Source organism: Papaver somniferum, unplaced genomic scaffold (assembly GCF_003573695.1).
Source record: "Papaver somniferum cultivar HN1 unplaced genomic scaffold, ASM357369v1 unplaced-scaffold_133, whole genome shotgun sequence".
Taxonomy (NCBI): domain Eukaryota; kingdom Viridiplantae; phylum Streptophyta; class Magnoliopsida; order Ranunculales; family Papaveraceae; genus Papaver; species Papaver somniferum.
This window is the reverse complement of record NW_020622492.1, coordinates 7,413,214-7,430,002: the sequence shown is the minus strand read 5'-3', so window position 1 is coordinate 7,430,002 and position 16,789 is coordinate 7,413,214. Positions and strand designations below refer to the sequence as shown.

The 16,789-nt window shown below is 36.1% G+C and overlaps 1 protein-coding gene across 1 annotated transcript; it reads left to right on the top strand.

Moving 5' to 3' along the window:
• Positions 1–11,466: 11,466 nt before the first annotated feature.
• LOC113333583 lies at positions 11,467–13,167 on the top strand. The gene has a single exon (XM_026580009.1). The coding sequence runs from the start codon at positions 11,467–11,469 to the stop codon at positions 13,165–13,167; it is 1,701 nt and encodes a 566-aa protein (XP_026435794.1).
• The last annotated feature ends 3,622 nt before the right edge of the window (positions 13,168–16,789 follow it).

Sequence of the window (16,789 nt, the reverse complement as noted above, 5' to 3'; positions counted from 1 at the left end):
AATATCACATAACATACATCATAAAAGCTCTTGGCCTAATCTCTCTTACAAGAATCTGTCTTGAATGAAAAACAAATGCAAAATGTATCTGTGCAAAGAGAAGTCTACAGTAGTAGGGGGTTAGTGACATTAATTTTAACTCTAGAACATCAAGGGGGGAGCTTTAAATGTTCATGGTGATGATGGAAGAGTACTGGGGCGGTGGAAAACAACAATAATATGTGAATTTCAACCTTATCCTGCAGATTGGAGGATGGTAGCAGACCGGATCAAAGCTGTATTTCATATTGGTGGTGTTTTAAAGGTTAATCCTTTTAAGAAAACGATGGGTGTTTTCTGGATTGAAAATCAGACCAGCTACAAGACTATTATTGAACAGAAGACAATTCATTTTCTTGAAGGTACAATTTCTTTTCAAATTTGGTGGCCATCTGTTAATGGAGAATCTGTTTTTCTTGAACAAAATGAGTGTTGGGTCAATCTTAGAGGTGTCCCTTTTCATTTATGGGCATACCAAACAGCAGAAGAACTACTTCGCCCATGGGGAAAAATTGTCAAAGTGGATGATAGATGTTTAGTTGGGGAAGATCTCACAGGGATTAAAGTGCTAATTAGAGGGAATTCTCTCGTTGATAAAATTCCTATAGCGCTGGAACTCGTTAAAGATGGTATTAATAACAAAATTGCAGTCTCTATTATCTTTCCCGGTGAGTTCATCGATCATCAACCGTATAAGAGCGTCGGAGAAGATGAAGTATTTCAATTGCACGTGGCAGAAAATCATCAGTCCAGGAGCAAACAAAAGGTGATAGAGCACGAAATCAATGGTCACTCATCACAAGTTGGGGGTGAACATTTAAAGATGGGTGAACAAAAGGGTCATTTAATGCACAAACCTACTCCGTTAGGGAACAGTGATAGTACTTCTGGCAATAAGACCGTTCCACCTGTTGGAAACAGTTTGACTTCAAAAACCAAAGGAAAAAGGAGTACGAGACAAAAGAATAATGGGACACATCGGCAAACTAGTGGGACACCTGGTTCATTCTCAAGCAGAAACATCTTCACGTGAAAACCTAATGCTACTCAAGTTTGGCGACAAAAAGAAACGGTACTGGGCATTCTTGGGCCAAAACCAATTGAAGTTTTTAACTCGTCCAAGGACCCAGAAATGAGGAATACTGAAATTCTTCAAAATCTGGTTAAAGGAAAATTGATTATCAGCGAGGGTTTCAAAGGCATACTCAATTCCCCGTGTCCAAGTACTTCGATACCAACTATTTCTTCTACCATTGATCTCCATAATCGATTTTCTGTGCTTACGCCTGAATTACAAAAGAATCTAATCGAAGATGATAGTATTTTGCAAGATGAAGAGCTACTCTCGGTAACTCCGCTCAATCAGATGGATCCAAATAACTCAAATGGTGAATCCCACAGGGTGATTGATGGGGGTTCTGATAGAGGGGTAACTAGATATCAACACCAATCTTATCAAGAACAAAACAGTAGAGAGGTAAGTATCATAGAGAGTGAGGAAGCTCGATTAGAAAAAGAACATTTGATTTTCGCTGTTCAATCAGTGATGGCACTTTTAGGCATTGCACAACATGAGAAGGGGAAGGAAGTTGATGAAATTATTAATCGTCAAATGAGGGAAATAAAGCAAAGAAAATTAGTACGGAAGGAGAAAAAACATCAAGCTATAAGGGAACTAGATGAGGCGATTCTAGATGAGGGACTGGAAGGGGAAAGATTACTTCTTATGGATTCTGAAGAAGTCATACTAGAGAATACTTCCCCGGAGGAGGACGACAAAGAGTCACCTAACAACACGCCAATCACGACTAGCGCTACAAAAGTGCAGCGGGAGACAAACAGGTTAGTGTGCTCTATGAGTAACCTAGTTCCTTGCAGTTCTAAATTGGGCAGAAGAGTGGGCAATAGGGGCAGGAAAGGTTATATATGAATGCAAACATTGTTAATTGGAACATTAGGGGGGAAGGGGATGCGAGTAAGAGGGCTATTATTAATGAAGCATTATTGAGAAGTAAACCAAATGTTGTTGTTTTACAAGAAACTAAGACAGAGGTTATTACACAAAGTTTTTGTAGAGAATTATGGAACAAGAATGGAGTTCAGTTTTGTTATGTTCCATCGCAAGGGGCTTCAGGTGGTATGTGCATCATGTGGTTGGAAGATGAGTATGAATTATTAGACACATTAGAAGATCAGTATACTCTTTCATGTATGTTTAAATCTATAAGGGATGGGACGGAATGGTTTGTTACTGGGGTATATGAACCAAATGATAGAGTGCAGAGAAGGAGAGTTTGTAGGGAGATTGCTAGTGTTTTGGGAGTCTGGGATATACCGGGGTGTGTTGTAGGAGATTTCAACACAATTCGCTTTGTCGAGGAGAAGAACAGAGATATTACTGCTAACAGAGGTATGGATGAATTTTCAAATTTCATATCGGACTGTGATCTGTTTGACCTTCCATTATATGGTGCTCACTACACTTGGTCAAACTTTCAAGAAGACCCAATTTGTTGTAGGCTTGATCGTATGTTAGTTAATAGAAAATGGGAGGAGATATTTCCTGACACCACACAAAGAGCAAGACCTAGACCCACTTCTGATCACTACCCATTGCTACTTAATACTCATGGGATTACTGTTGGTCACTTACCTTTCAAGTTTGAGATCATGTGGATGGAAGACAACTCACTTTATGATTTGATCAAGGGGTGGTGGGAAGGGTACGAAGTTTCTGGAAATACGGGGTACATCTTCTGGAAGAAATTACAATTGCTCCAGGGAGATTTAAAGAAATGGAACTGGACACATTTTGGAAGTACTAAGAGACTGATGGATGACATTTTGGACAACATTCATATTATTGATCAGAAGGATGAAGCTCGTGAAGCGACATTGGAGGATAGATTGGATAGAATCAACCTTAAAAACGACTTTAAAAAATGGGCTAGACTAGAGGCTTTGAGGCTGAAAAGTAAGGCGAAAGACAAGTGGGTGGACTAGGGCGATAACAATACTGGGTATTTTCGTAGGTGTGCGAACCAGAGGAGAAGGCGGAACTTCATTAGTTGTTTGGTAATTGATGGGGTATTACGTGATGATAATACTGTAATTAAGGGCCACATTGGTGATTATTATACTGGGTTGTACAAGGAAAATAGTTCTCAGAGACCATTTATGGAGGATGTTCGCTTCTCATCAATCTCTCCGGACGAAAATGCCAGATTAGAAAGACCAATTACCGAGGAAGAAATTCTGGGAACTATTAAGGAAATGGAGCATGATAAGGCTCCGGGACCTGATGGGTGTCCAATAGAGGTGTTCACTAGATATTGGAAGATTTTGGGGGAGGATTTTATGAAGGTAGTGAAGCATTTCGAGTTAACTGGGTCATTGGATTGGAGAATAAACAACACCTTTGTTACACTAATACCAAAAAAGGAAACAGTTGAGGTGGTTAAGGATTTTAGGCCTATTAGCCTGATTAATACATCATATAAAATCATTGCTAAGACGTTGGCGATGAGACTAAAACAAGTACTTCCTAGTCTGATATCATACACCCAAAGTGCATTCGTAGCTGGGAGACATATTACTGACTGCATATTACTCGCTAATGAATGTATGGATACAAGGATGAAACAAAATGAAGCTGGATGGGTGATGAAGTTGGATGTGGAGAAAGCGTATGATAAGGTGAACTGGAATTATCTACTTAAGGTAATGGAGAGGATGGGGTTTGGTTTTACCTGGAGGAATTGGATTCGTTCTTGCATATCCCATGCACACTTTTCTGTCTTGGTTAATTGGGTGCTAGGTGTTACTTTTAGGATCTCTAGGGGACTTAGGAAAGGGGACCCCTTGTCTCCATTCTTATTCACCATGGTCATGGAAGGGTTCTGTCGGATGATCGCTAGAGCTGAAGAAAATGGTTGTTTATCTGGATTTAAGGTCACTCTGGATGGACCTGTTGTTTCGCACTTGCTTTTTGCTGACGACACTTTACTCTTTAGCGCAGATAAGTCTCAAAGTTTACATACTATTAGGGCAATTTTAACCTGTTTTGAGTTGGTGTCGGTACTAAGTATAAATCTGACGAAAAGTACAACAATTAGTATTGGAGATACTACACATGACGAGTTTGTGGAAGATGTTCTCAGTTGTACACTCGAAGATTTTCCTTTCAAGTATTTGGGAATGCCAGCAGGGGCTCAATATAGGTGCAAGAAGATTTGGGACATGGTAGTGGAGAGTGTGGAGAAAAGATTAGAAGGCTGGAAAAGAAGGTATCTCTCGTATGGTGGTAGATTGGTACTTATTAAGAGTGTTTTATGTGCACATGCAGTCTAATTGATGTCTGCCTTCACAATTCCTCCTCCTGTAGCAAAGAAGATCGAAAGAGCAATGAGAACTTTTCTTTGGGGAACGAAAGATGGTAGAAATAGAACTGCTGTGGTGGCATGGCACAAAGTATGTCATAGTAAACAAGAGGGAGGGTTGGGGATAAAAGTTATATCAATGATGAATGATGCATTACTGTGCAAGTGGCTATGGAGATTCTCAAATGAACCGGATGCACTGTGGAGAAGATTTGTTGAGGATAAGTATGGGTGTGATAATAATGGGTGGGATTCTAAGCAAACTAAGCGACCATATGGCATGGGGTTATGGAGAGGGATTTGTAACAGAATGGATAAATTCAGATTGGGAATAATGCACAAGGTTGGAAATGGGAGAAGAACTCGATTCTGGTTGGATAGATGGCTGGGTGGGGAGGTGCTCAAGGACAAGTTCCCAAATATTTATGAAGTTACTAGAAATCAAGGGAGTTGGGTAAGCGAACTAGCTACAAGCAACGTAGAAGGGGGTACTAGTTGGGACTTGGATTTTAAAAGAAGACTCACTGATACGGAGATCCACGAGGAAACAACTCTATCTTCTCTATTAGAGGGGGTTATCTTAAGTGATGTGGAAGATATCAGAAGTTGGAGATGGGAGACTAGTGGAGTCTTTTCAGTGAAGTCGTGCTACCAAGGTCTGGCGAAGAACTCAGGTATCATTTTCCCTTCTGCACAAATATGGAAACCATTAGTACCAACCAAGGTCTGTTTCTTTGTTTGGTTAATTCATCATAAGGCTATTTTAACCCAAGATAATCTACATAAGAAGGGGTGGCAGTTAGCAAATAGGTGTATATTTTGCAAGTCGAATGAAGAAACCATCGATCATCTCTTCAGTCACTGCCCTGAAATGTATGTTGTTTGGATGTACTTCATGAAGGAATTTCACAGGGATTGGGTTATTTGTGAAAACGCTACAAACTTGTTTATCGAGCAACGGGCTCGCGGGGCAAAACTCTTTGGGAATTACTACCCTTTGCTTTCGTTTGGGGAGTGTGGAAACAGAGGAATAAGTGCATTTTCCAAGATTCGGAATACTCGCAAGAAAACTTGATTAGGAGGATTAAAGCTCTATTACTATATTGGACCTCTACTACCATATCTTTTAGAGGCATTACTTTTCAGAATGTATACTACAACTGGGATCTTGTAGTTAATAGGCAGTGTTGATTGCACTTTATTAATGGAGGTCTTCCTCGATTTTGGGGAAGTTCTGGTGGTTTAGGTTCTTGGCTAGCAAGACCTTGAACATATTGAACTTACCAGTGGTCTTTCTAGTCGACTAGAGCATAAATGCTTTGGTCTTTATTTCTTTTCTAACTTTTTATCTCTTTTATGTTCTCCTCTCCTCCTTGTAACATACTTTCTTAATTTATAAATTTATTTGTGTATTGATAAAAAAAAATATCACAAATTGCCTCACACTTTTAAGGTATATCTTGAACAACAACAGTTCAATCGTCTACTACCTGTAAGCTGCAGATATTGGATACGAAATTTAACAACCAATAACTTGATCAGTGGACATATTTGAAACTCAGTAGTTCACTCCACAGCGTATTCGTTAGAAAATGCTCCCAGAGTCCCAGTAATATAATAGGAGTTCAAAATTATACATCTTAACCTTAGACCTTACAAGGTTATTTTGTGTATTCCTGCGTGCCACCTATCACAGCTCTTCAAGCTCTAAGTCAGGGATTAAAGCTGAAATCAACCAGCAAATTGATAGGGATAGTTTCCGGCCTTCTGTACATATCTCTTGACTTGGTAAGAGATATTGTCTTCCCTCCTAACAAACCCTGCCAAACTGACAGTGCTAATTCCTATGTCTAGGCTATAGCATCTCCCTGACAGGCTAGAATCTGCAAAGCTAAAACTTTTCCTTTGAAGTAAAATCGCAATGTAATCAGTCAGGCCCATTAGCACTTTGAATTCTTACATATTGTGGTCCGGTTAAGCATTATGCAGGCATGCAAATTCTACCAAATCGAATAAAATCTCAGAGAAATAATCACCATTGGTATCAAATGATTCAGTAACCTCACTTAAAACCATTCTCCAAAGCATTAAACTGAACATAAATTATAGCTATTAAAAATAGTGCACGTACCTAAGTAGAGTACAGATTACTCTACCTATTCCATCATTTGATAATGGCAGTTGAACGACCATAGGTTTGTACCTCAGTGGAGTCGTACTAATGAATGGAACACAAAGACATACCCCTTGCACAAACGCCAAATTTTCCAGTATTCATTTGTCAGCTCCTTAACATGCGTATCGAGTCCGAACGTAGATACCCTCGTGTAGATATTGGACCAGACGATATATTTGCGGTTGTCATCTCTTTCTCCCAAGTATCAAGTCAAACAGTACCCTCCTTACGCAAAGGCCAATGAAAGTTGATACGCTTGTGAATGTACCAGACACACGATATCTTTCAGCTGACCACAAGAATCAAACACCAGTAAATCAAATGTCAAAATGAAAAAAACATCTCAGACTAACTAAATTATTTAGTAATCCACATAATGAGTTCAAAGACCAATCAGAAATTCGACTCACGAACTTTGCTGTCCAAAGTCAATAAGAGACCCAATAAAATTAAGTTCAAATGGAAAAGCATTGTGTCCTACCAATTTTTTCAATTTCTCAAAGGCAAGATATCAAACAGTAGATATACAGGATAAAAAGTTTTAGTTTTCGCTTCATCAATACACACTTTTGAGATAATTATCGAAACAAGGATTCAGAAGATGCTCAACATTTATCAAACTTCCCATCAACGATGAGGTGCTAATTAACCACTAAATAAATAGATACGTGGTGAGGATCTTTTCTTCGTAGGGTTCAAAAAATTCATATTTATAAAAAATCACAAGACCAACACTTCACTTCACTTTACTGATACTAGTTATCAATTCCGCAATTTTAATTGTTACTATGAAAATAAACAGTCTTGTCTTAAGATTGTTGGGGAATAACAATTAAAATTGATAATATATCAAAACAACAACATTACATAAGAGGCACTTATCTGATTAGTGTGTCATCTCCCAAAGGTCTGTTGATGTCTTCAAAAATCGATCTCTGTTAAACATCACGAAAGAAGAAAACCGTAATGGTAGATTGAGGTCCTCAAGACAAGAATGCCCGGCTACACTCTGAAAGGATGATGCTATAGCTCTACTGGACATATGCCTCCAGGATTCAACAATCTCAATAAAGTTTGAATAGCACATCCAAACCTTATTCTACTAGAGCTTGGCAGCGGAAAACTCATAATTCAAAAAATGAAAGAAGAAAAAAATCTCTCTATATAATTTTGAAAGAGAATGTGAAGAATAAAAAAACATCGGGAAAATTCTTCAATGACCATTAAGTATTTCATTCAATGAAAATATATAAACGGTAAGTTTATCCCATAAAGGCTAAGAAATAAATTTGGAAGGTGTTTTTATTATTTTGAAAAACGTTTTGTTATTAATTTTCATTCACTAAAAAAACTTTGTTTTTCCAACAAGATTTTCAAGTTTATTGGTATTATTTGCAACAATTGTGAATGGATGGTTATATCAATTAACATAAATGAAACTGTGTGGAGTTCTAGTGTACACGCTTACATTGGATATCTTAACCACCAAAAAAATTACTCTTTGTTGTATGTATATATCAATGTACATCAATATATAGACATCCTAATCACCATTTAATAAGAAACCTCACCCGTTGATGTTAATAATATCGATCAAAGCTTCGAATTCAGTTTAAGAAAGATTATCATTCCCCCAAATTTCACAGCTCAGCTCATGGTATTCTCCCAAGAAAAAAAAATATATAACCAACACCAAAACAACCCATAGCCCGTGCCGTTACGACACGGGTCATATCCTAGTAAGATTTAAAACAAAAGAAATATCGATTCATCTATGAGATAATTGTCCGTTTCAAACATCCAATGAGATAGTTTTGTGTGCACACTCTTTAAAGGAGTGTGCACAAAATTGGACTCTTGTTACGGGGATTCGTCAATTTTTTTTTGATAGAAATAAAATTTTATTAATACCAGCTAAAATTGTGGTCCTTTTCCAGAAGATCACAAATAGCTGGATCAAAGTTTCCAGAGGATTCAAGTAGCATTGTTGTTTGCCTAACATTCTTAGCAATATCATCAGCAACCTGATTATCATCCCGGCTTACATAAATAAACTCACAAAATGAAAAACTAGAGATTAGATGTTTGATCTCTTTTATTAAGTTCATATTCTCCCATTGAATGAGTAAAATGCTCCCATTAATGGACTCAATAACTAACTTATCATCTGTTTCAATTTGAATACGTGAGTGCTTCATTTCTTTAGCCCATGATAAAGCTTCCTTTATTGCCATGAACTCACTGCCTCTGGGGTTCAATGCCCCATCTTCACTGCTCCCTTTGATTCCAATACATGAACCTGTATGATCACGCAGCACAATGCCAGTGCCAAACTGATTAGTCTCTTGATCAAATGAACCATCGACATTAAATTTAGTAACACATGTGATAAGCACGTAAGTGCTACATTTTATACCCATATTTATATTAGATAGGACTCAATATTTTGTCTAACAACACTATTTTAGTGCTTTTTTAGAAAGTGCAAGGAATTTAATCACCTAGAAAATAAATGGCTTAACTAGAATCTAATTTGGCATTTGTAACCTATGGTGCCAAACTGGGAAAAAACTCGGAGCTTAATCGAAGTTTTGTTGGCTAGCTGGCAAGCCAACATCCAGCGTGTGACACCACCTAAGGCACCTGCTCTGCTGCATCATTTCACGGTCAGAAAACTACCAAAGGAAGTAATAGAATGTTTTAGCATGAGAAGTAGAGCCAAGATAGGAGACGTGTCTTAGTTCCATCATACCACGTGTGGCTCGAAGTGGTTCGATATAGACTGAGTATGGTAAAAATAGCTCTGAGGATCGGGCGACGACCGAGTCGACTCATACCGAAAATCGGTTTTTTAATTCTTATGATTCCGTGAATTTTAATCTTCTCCTTTTGATTTCTCATGTTTATCAATATTTTCTTCTTTTTTTGATAGATGGTTATGGAATCTATCTATTATTCCTATTTCATTAGTCTTGTTAATTTTAGGTTTTAGTTTTTTGAACATTCACTTTTCTCTCAGTCTAATCTTTCTAATGGGTTTGTAATTTTTCAGATCTCTGATCAATCATTCTGTGGGTATACTAGTGGTGGAAGAAGAATGATTCTTGCAGTTGATAAAACAACAGTGATGTGGCCAGCAGTGGTGCTAACCATCTTCTTTGTGATGATGGTCCAAATTAGTAGTTCTGAAGGATGTTTGAATCTATCCAACCAAGTTCCTTCATCAAAAAAGCTTTACATTCCAAGTAAGGATACAGTTCTTCATCAAGTTCAAGATGTTCAATCTGATTTTCATTACGAACATTACCATCTTCAACTAGTATCTCCTTTTAGTAAACTAAACCAGAAAATTCAAAAAAAAAATTGTCTCTCAATATTCAGTCAATTATCTCCCGAAATTCTAGCAATAGATTTAGAGGAAATCAATCTTATAATTTGTTTCCTTTTTATCTTGTTTCTAGAAAAATTCTTCTCCGATTTCTTGGAACTGCTTATGGTTATAAAACAAACCTTTGTTATTCCCATATAAAATCGAATTTAGGGTTTCCCATTATAAAAGATCCCCTAAAAATTTATATAATTCTTTCAATACACATCTCAGAACCCATTGGTATATTTATACTGAGAAAAATATTGTAGAATTACAAGTTAAAAATCTTTTTAGAAAGAGTCTGATTATCCACACTGCAAGGAAAACAATGTCTTCTGAACAAGGTGATCGTATCAATCTTCTGTCAAGACAACCAAGCAATGCAAACATCGATTTATCTGTTAACCAAAGAAGAACAGTGGGTTCACCTCAACTTATCAATGCTGCTGCTGATCAATGGACTTTTGGAATCTTAGGAAAGTTGAAAGAGAAAACAAAGATGAAGATGAGAGTTATAAGAGCGGAACTTAATTCTTTATGGGGAAAATACCCTAACAAGAAAATCAGGGTTATGGGTCACAATATGCTTCTGATCAGGTTGAACAATGATGTTGAGAGAGATGAAGTCATCGCAGATGGTCCTTGGCTAATTGATGGAGTTTTTTTTCATATTCAGAAGTATTACAATCATATTCCTCTGAGTGATTATACTTTTGATAAACAAATTTTCACATTGCAGTTCAAATACCTAAAGCTTGAGCATATGAATGTTGTTGTTATTGATGAAGCAATCAGTTTTATTGGTAAGAAGATATCTACTAAGCTAAGGAACTGCAGACCTCATGCAGGAACCACTGTTAAAGCGAGGATTGAAATGGATTTGAGCAAGTCTCTATATAGAGGTGGTTGGTGGAAGACTATAAATGTAGAAGATGTGTGGATCAGATATCACTGGGAGCTGCAACCAAAGAATATCTGTCCAAAATGTTTTGTTATTGACCATGATGATGAAAAGTGTGAGTACACCTCTCACTTACTTTATTTGGACTCACTTACTGCTGCTGAGTATGAAGCTCTACTCAAGGAAGATAGTGAAGCTAATAAAGAGAAGGAAGGAAGTACTTCAGCTAATTATATGGAAGAAGAACAAGTGGATGAAGGAAATATAGAAGATTCAAGAAATGTCAAAAGGATGAGAAATTCTACAGTTATACAAGGACGTGATACTACTAATATGGACCATCAACACATCTCTATGATGGAATCGGATGATTCAACTGCAACAAATTCTGCTCCATGAATGATTGTGTCAGAGACTCTTCTCAGGTATTCAAAACAACCCTTATTTCTTTTAATCTTTCTAGCAATTTTATTTATTTCTTTCTCAAATGAGGATTTTATGCTGGAATGTTCAAGGTTTAGGCAAGAAATTTACAAAAGACAAACTGCATGTTTTAATCAAAAAGAAATCACCTGATATTTTGTTCTTAACTGAAACAAAAATGGATACAAATATAATGATTGACTTTGCTAAATCTTTAAATTTTACTAATTATGATTGCATAGACAGGGAAGGACTTGCCGGTGGTCTCCTCTTATTATGGAAGGAAGGTTTTCAATGTTCTGTCCATGAAAAATCAAATAATATCATTAATGTCCTTTCTAGTTTACATCCTGCAAAACAAAATGTCTTAATCTCTTTCATGCATGGCTCTACCTACTCTGATATTAAGAAAATACAATGGGATGTCATGTCTAGTATTAGTGATAACATTATGCAACCTTGGATTGTAATTGGAGACCTTAATGTTCACCTTCATACTTTGGATTCTCAACAAAAAATAAATGAATGTGGTCTAATGGATTTAGGTTATATTGGTAGAGATTTTACTCGGTCTAGTAATAAGATTGGCACTGGAATTAGAACTTCTAGAATTGACATGGCTTTGGGTAATCAACAGTGGTGTTCTGATTTCCCTAATGCCAGATTGTATCATCTTGTTCAAGCTGGGTATGATCACTATCCTATAATGCTACAAACTGATAAAACCACTAAAAATATATGGATACCTTTTAAATTCTTTGCTATGTGGCTTAAACATGCTGGATTTAAAAATCAACTGAAAATTGCTTGGAATACTAATACTAGAGGTTCTCCTGGTCATATATTGATTGAAAAACATATCTCTACTAGAAAAAGGCTTTCTTGTTGGAATAAGATTGACTTTGGTGATATTGATAGTAATATTAATGCTCTTCATGATCAACTCCTTAAACTTCAGAATGAACCAGTCTCTATTACTCAGCATAACTGTCTTAATGATACCAATAAGCAACTAGAAATGTGGTTTGATATTAAAACTGAATTCTATAAGCAAAAATCTGGAGATAAATTTGTAGTTGATATGGATAATAATTCTAGATATTTTCACACTCTAGCTAATAGAAGAATGTTTAGGAAAAACATTGATTGCTTATATGATGTTCATGGTACTTGGTATGATAATAGAAAGGATATTGCTAACATCCTTATTTCTCACTTTAGCTCAGTTAGTTGCTCTGTTATAAATCAAATACATGATGAGGTTTTTGATATTATTCCCACTGTCATTACTAATGAGTTATCTGAGTTTTTTACCAGAATTTCAACTGTTGATGATGTTTTTCAAATAGTGAAAGATATGGCCTCTTGGTGTTCCCCAGGCCTACATGGCTTTCAAGCTGGTTTCTACCATGTTAATTGGGACATTGTTGGTAATGATATAGTTCAGGCTGTTCAGAGTTTCTTTATTTCTGGTTACATGCCTAGGGAGTTTAATAAGACTTACCTTTCTTTGATTCCTAAAACTGATAAGGCCAATTATCCTACTGATGTTAGACCTATAGGCTTATGCAATACTATCTATAAAATTATCTCTAAAATCCTTGCAAATAGAATAAAACCTTATCTAAAAAAGATTATCTCACCTTTTCAATCAGCTTTTGTCCTAGGTAGAGCTATACAAGATAATATAATAATTGCTCATGAAATGATTCATACAATGAAACATAAAGAAGGTAACACTGGTAGTATGGATCTGAAATTGGATTTATCCAAAGCTTTTGATATGTTAGAATGGCCTTTTATTTTAGGAATGCTCAAAAAACTTGGTTTTCCTGAGAAATTCTGTAAGTACATTGAACAATGTATTTCTACAACATAAATCTCTATCATTCTCAATGGTTCTCACACTAATGCTTATAGTCATACCAGAGGTCTAAGACAAGGGGATCCTCTATCCCCCTATCTCTTTATAATGGCCATGGACTATTTATCTAGACTCCTTGTCAATGCTACCATTAATCATGTTATTTCTGGTGTCAAAGCTGCTAGAAATGCCCCTGCAATTACTCATCTTCTTTTTGCAGATGACATTCTCATTTTTACTAAAGCTGATAGACACAATGCTACAGGTATTCTTAATACCCTCAACCAGTTTGGTAACATCTCAGGTCAGTTGTTGAACTTAAATAAGTCTAGTGTCTATTTTAGTAAAAATATGAGTCCTTCTGCTAAACATGATATTACTAGTGCTCTTGGTGTGATTGAAATGCAGGAAAATGACAAATATCTAGGCGTTACTCTTCTGACAGGCAGAGATAAATCAAAAGATTTTAAACCTCTAATTCAGAGTTTTAATGCTAGGCTTATTCCTTGGAAAGGCAAAAGTATGAACTATGATGCTAGATCTACTATGGTCAAACATGTTCTAAATGCTTTACCTACTCATCAAATGACTGTTTTTAGAGTCCCTAAAAACACCATAGCTAAACTAGATGGGGTAAAGATGGTAGTCATAGAGGCATTTACTTTGTTGGTTGGGATAGATTATAGATTCCAAAGGCTCTGGGAGGCCTTGGATTTAGGAATCTAGAACATCTTAATACTGGTTTACTGATTAAAATTGCTTGGAATGCCTGTAATGATGATTCTTCTCTTTGTTACCAAATTCTCAGGTCTAAATACTCTAGAAATTGTAGTATTCTTCATGTAGATAAACTTAAAGATGAGAGTTCTTGGCTTTGGAGAAGCATTTACTCAGGCCTTGAAGTAGTTCAGCAGCACACTAGGTGGTTAGTGAGATGTGGTACTAAAATTAATATTTGGCTAGATTGTTGGGTTAGTGGTTTGAATAGCCCTCCTGTTCCTGTAGTTGGATTTACTATCTTTAATAACTTTACTCATGTTTGTGATTTATTCCAACCTGGTTCCAGAACATGGGATATTAACACTGTTAATACTCTTTTTTCTCAAGACTGTGCTAATATTATTCTCAGTATGAGAATTCCTAACTCTGGCACTGATAAAATGATATGGATGCCAGATAGGAATGCCTACAACACTATCTGTACTACTAATGTTAATACAATTGTTGCAGGTACCTCTATACCTTCTGAAGTCTGGAAAAATTTGTGGAAATTCAAAGTTCCACATAGAGTTCAAATTTTTATCTGGAAATGTCTAAAGCAAATAGTTCCTGTGAAAACTAGAATTGCTAGGTATAAACAGGGTATAGAAACTCAATGTAGCTTCTGCAGAAACAGTGAGGAAACCATAAATCACATTTTTATGGAATGCAATTATAGTAAAGCCATCTGGTTTACCATGAATATTAATATAGATTCTATTAGACATTCTCATGCTAACTGTGAACAATGGATTATGGGCTGGCTTCACTCTGAAGTTAGTAATGTTTCTGCTCCTTGCTTGAGTAATGAAAAATTGATATGCAGATTTATGTGTATTCTTTGGTACATATGGAAAGACAGGTGCTATGCTATTTTTCAAGATAAAAAACCACATTTGCAGGTTACTTTGACTAAAATCAATTGGTTACTTCACCAATGTTCTCATCTAAATGTTCAACATCAATTCTCTTCTACTAATAATTTGCAGATTAAGAATTGGAGACCTCCAGACAAGGACTTTGTGAAAATAAATATTGATGGTTCTTATGTTTCACAAATAAAACAAGGAAGTGTAGGTCTAATTTTGAGAAATTTTGCAAGTACATGTCTAGGTGTGAAAGGTATATGCTGTGAAGAGGAAGCGGATGAGGAATATGGGCCGGAGTATTTTGAATGCAACGCACTGGAATTAGCTGTGGAATGGATGGAGGATTTGGGATTTGCTAAAGTGGTTTTCGAAATGGACTGTGAAAATGTAGTAAAATCTATCTCTGAAGATGAGCTACAAGTTCACTGGTTCAATCAAACTTTAATTCTATAAGTTAAAAATAAATTTAGAAGTAGTAAACCTTGGTTTTGTAAGTCTGTAAACAGACTAGGTAATAATGCAGCTCATGAACTAGCCAAAAAAGCTAGACTGCAAGCAGCAAATTTTTCTTTTTCAAACAATTTTCCAGATGATGTTATCACTCTGGTCAAGAATGATTCTTGTAATCTCATTTCTCATTAATGAATGAATCTCTTTAGCATAAAAAAAAAGACTGAGTATGTGCCGGAATATTAGATTCAGGACCATATTTTTCTGCCGTTGATACTGGTGGAGCTGACTGTAATTGAAAGAAGCGACCTCAGTTCTTCACGGTTCTTTTGGATTCACGATTCCAGGGTGATGAGTTAAGATGGATTCTCGAGTTGGTGGTAGTACTGGTAACATCAACAAATGTAACTTCATGGGTTTTAAAGGGTTATCTTTTGGTTATCTCTGTTCGTGACAGACAGAGGAGAAGTGAACTTGGAGCCGCCATAGACGTTTGCGCCAAAAACAAGAGAAGAAGAGGACGATTAACATCGGTTTAATTTTTTCTTTGTCTTGTTATTTATTAGAATGGGTTTTAAGAAACCCATAATTATGTCTTGCTAGAAATGTAGTTAGGTTTATGTTGAAACCACATGGAGTTTTAGGCTACTTTGAATCGAATAAAATTGAGCAAAAGACTATTATGATTTGATTAGTTTAATTTTTGATATTGATTAATCGAAAAACGAGTTGTTACTTCACCGGTTTTGTATACAATAACCTTTGTGCCTAGTTGTTAGGTCCATAAATATATTTTTGTCTCATTATTTGATAATTCCATGCTTGGGTTGTCTTTGATGGGTTACGCTTAGAAGAGCCATATAATATTTTGTGAATCAATTTTTAGTTTCGTATAACTTTCTCGCTGATGCAATTTGATGGTGCATTCTTGGATTTATTCTTTTGATGTGTCATGCTTAGGGTATACCAGTGATATTTGCGTAACTAATACATATAATAGGTGATGTCGATAGAACGAACAATAAATAAATATTCATGAATTATGTTTCATTCAGTAATTGAATAGAAATTGTGATGGATACTATAAACCATGGTTACTGACTTTTCCATTGAATTCACTTTATTAGTTTTGTTTAATTTTATTATTTTGTTTTCATTATAAAAATATCTAAACAAATATTGTTCATGGTTAGTTGATTGAGAATATTGATTATTGGTATTTCCACCGCTCCATGTGGGTTCGACCCGTACTTTCCGTTGTCACTAGTTAGACGCCGTGCGATTGCGGTTATTATATATAGGTATTCCCAGAATCCTATCAACCTCAATAGGAGGTTTCCACTGAAAATTATTGTTGCTAGAAGTATGAGCCACAAACTGTGTTGGATCAATGCAGTGCATATGAGAAGCTAAATGATAATAGATTTTATGCACAGATGTATGAGGGTTTAGAGATACTCCCTGAAAGATAACATCACACCTATCCTTCCACAATATCTAAATTCCAATCATAAGGGAGAGTAACCATTTAGGTTCTTGATCAGACTTATTAGAAAAAA

Excerpts from the sequence above, each read along its gene's own strand:
- LOC113333583 (XM_026580009.1), top strand. The coding sequence starts at position 11,467 with ATGGATACAAATATAATGATTGACTTTGCTAAATCTTTAAATTTTACT.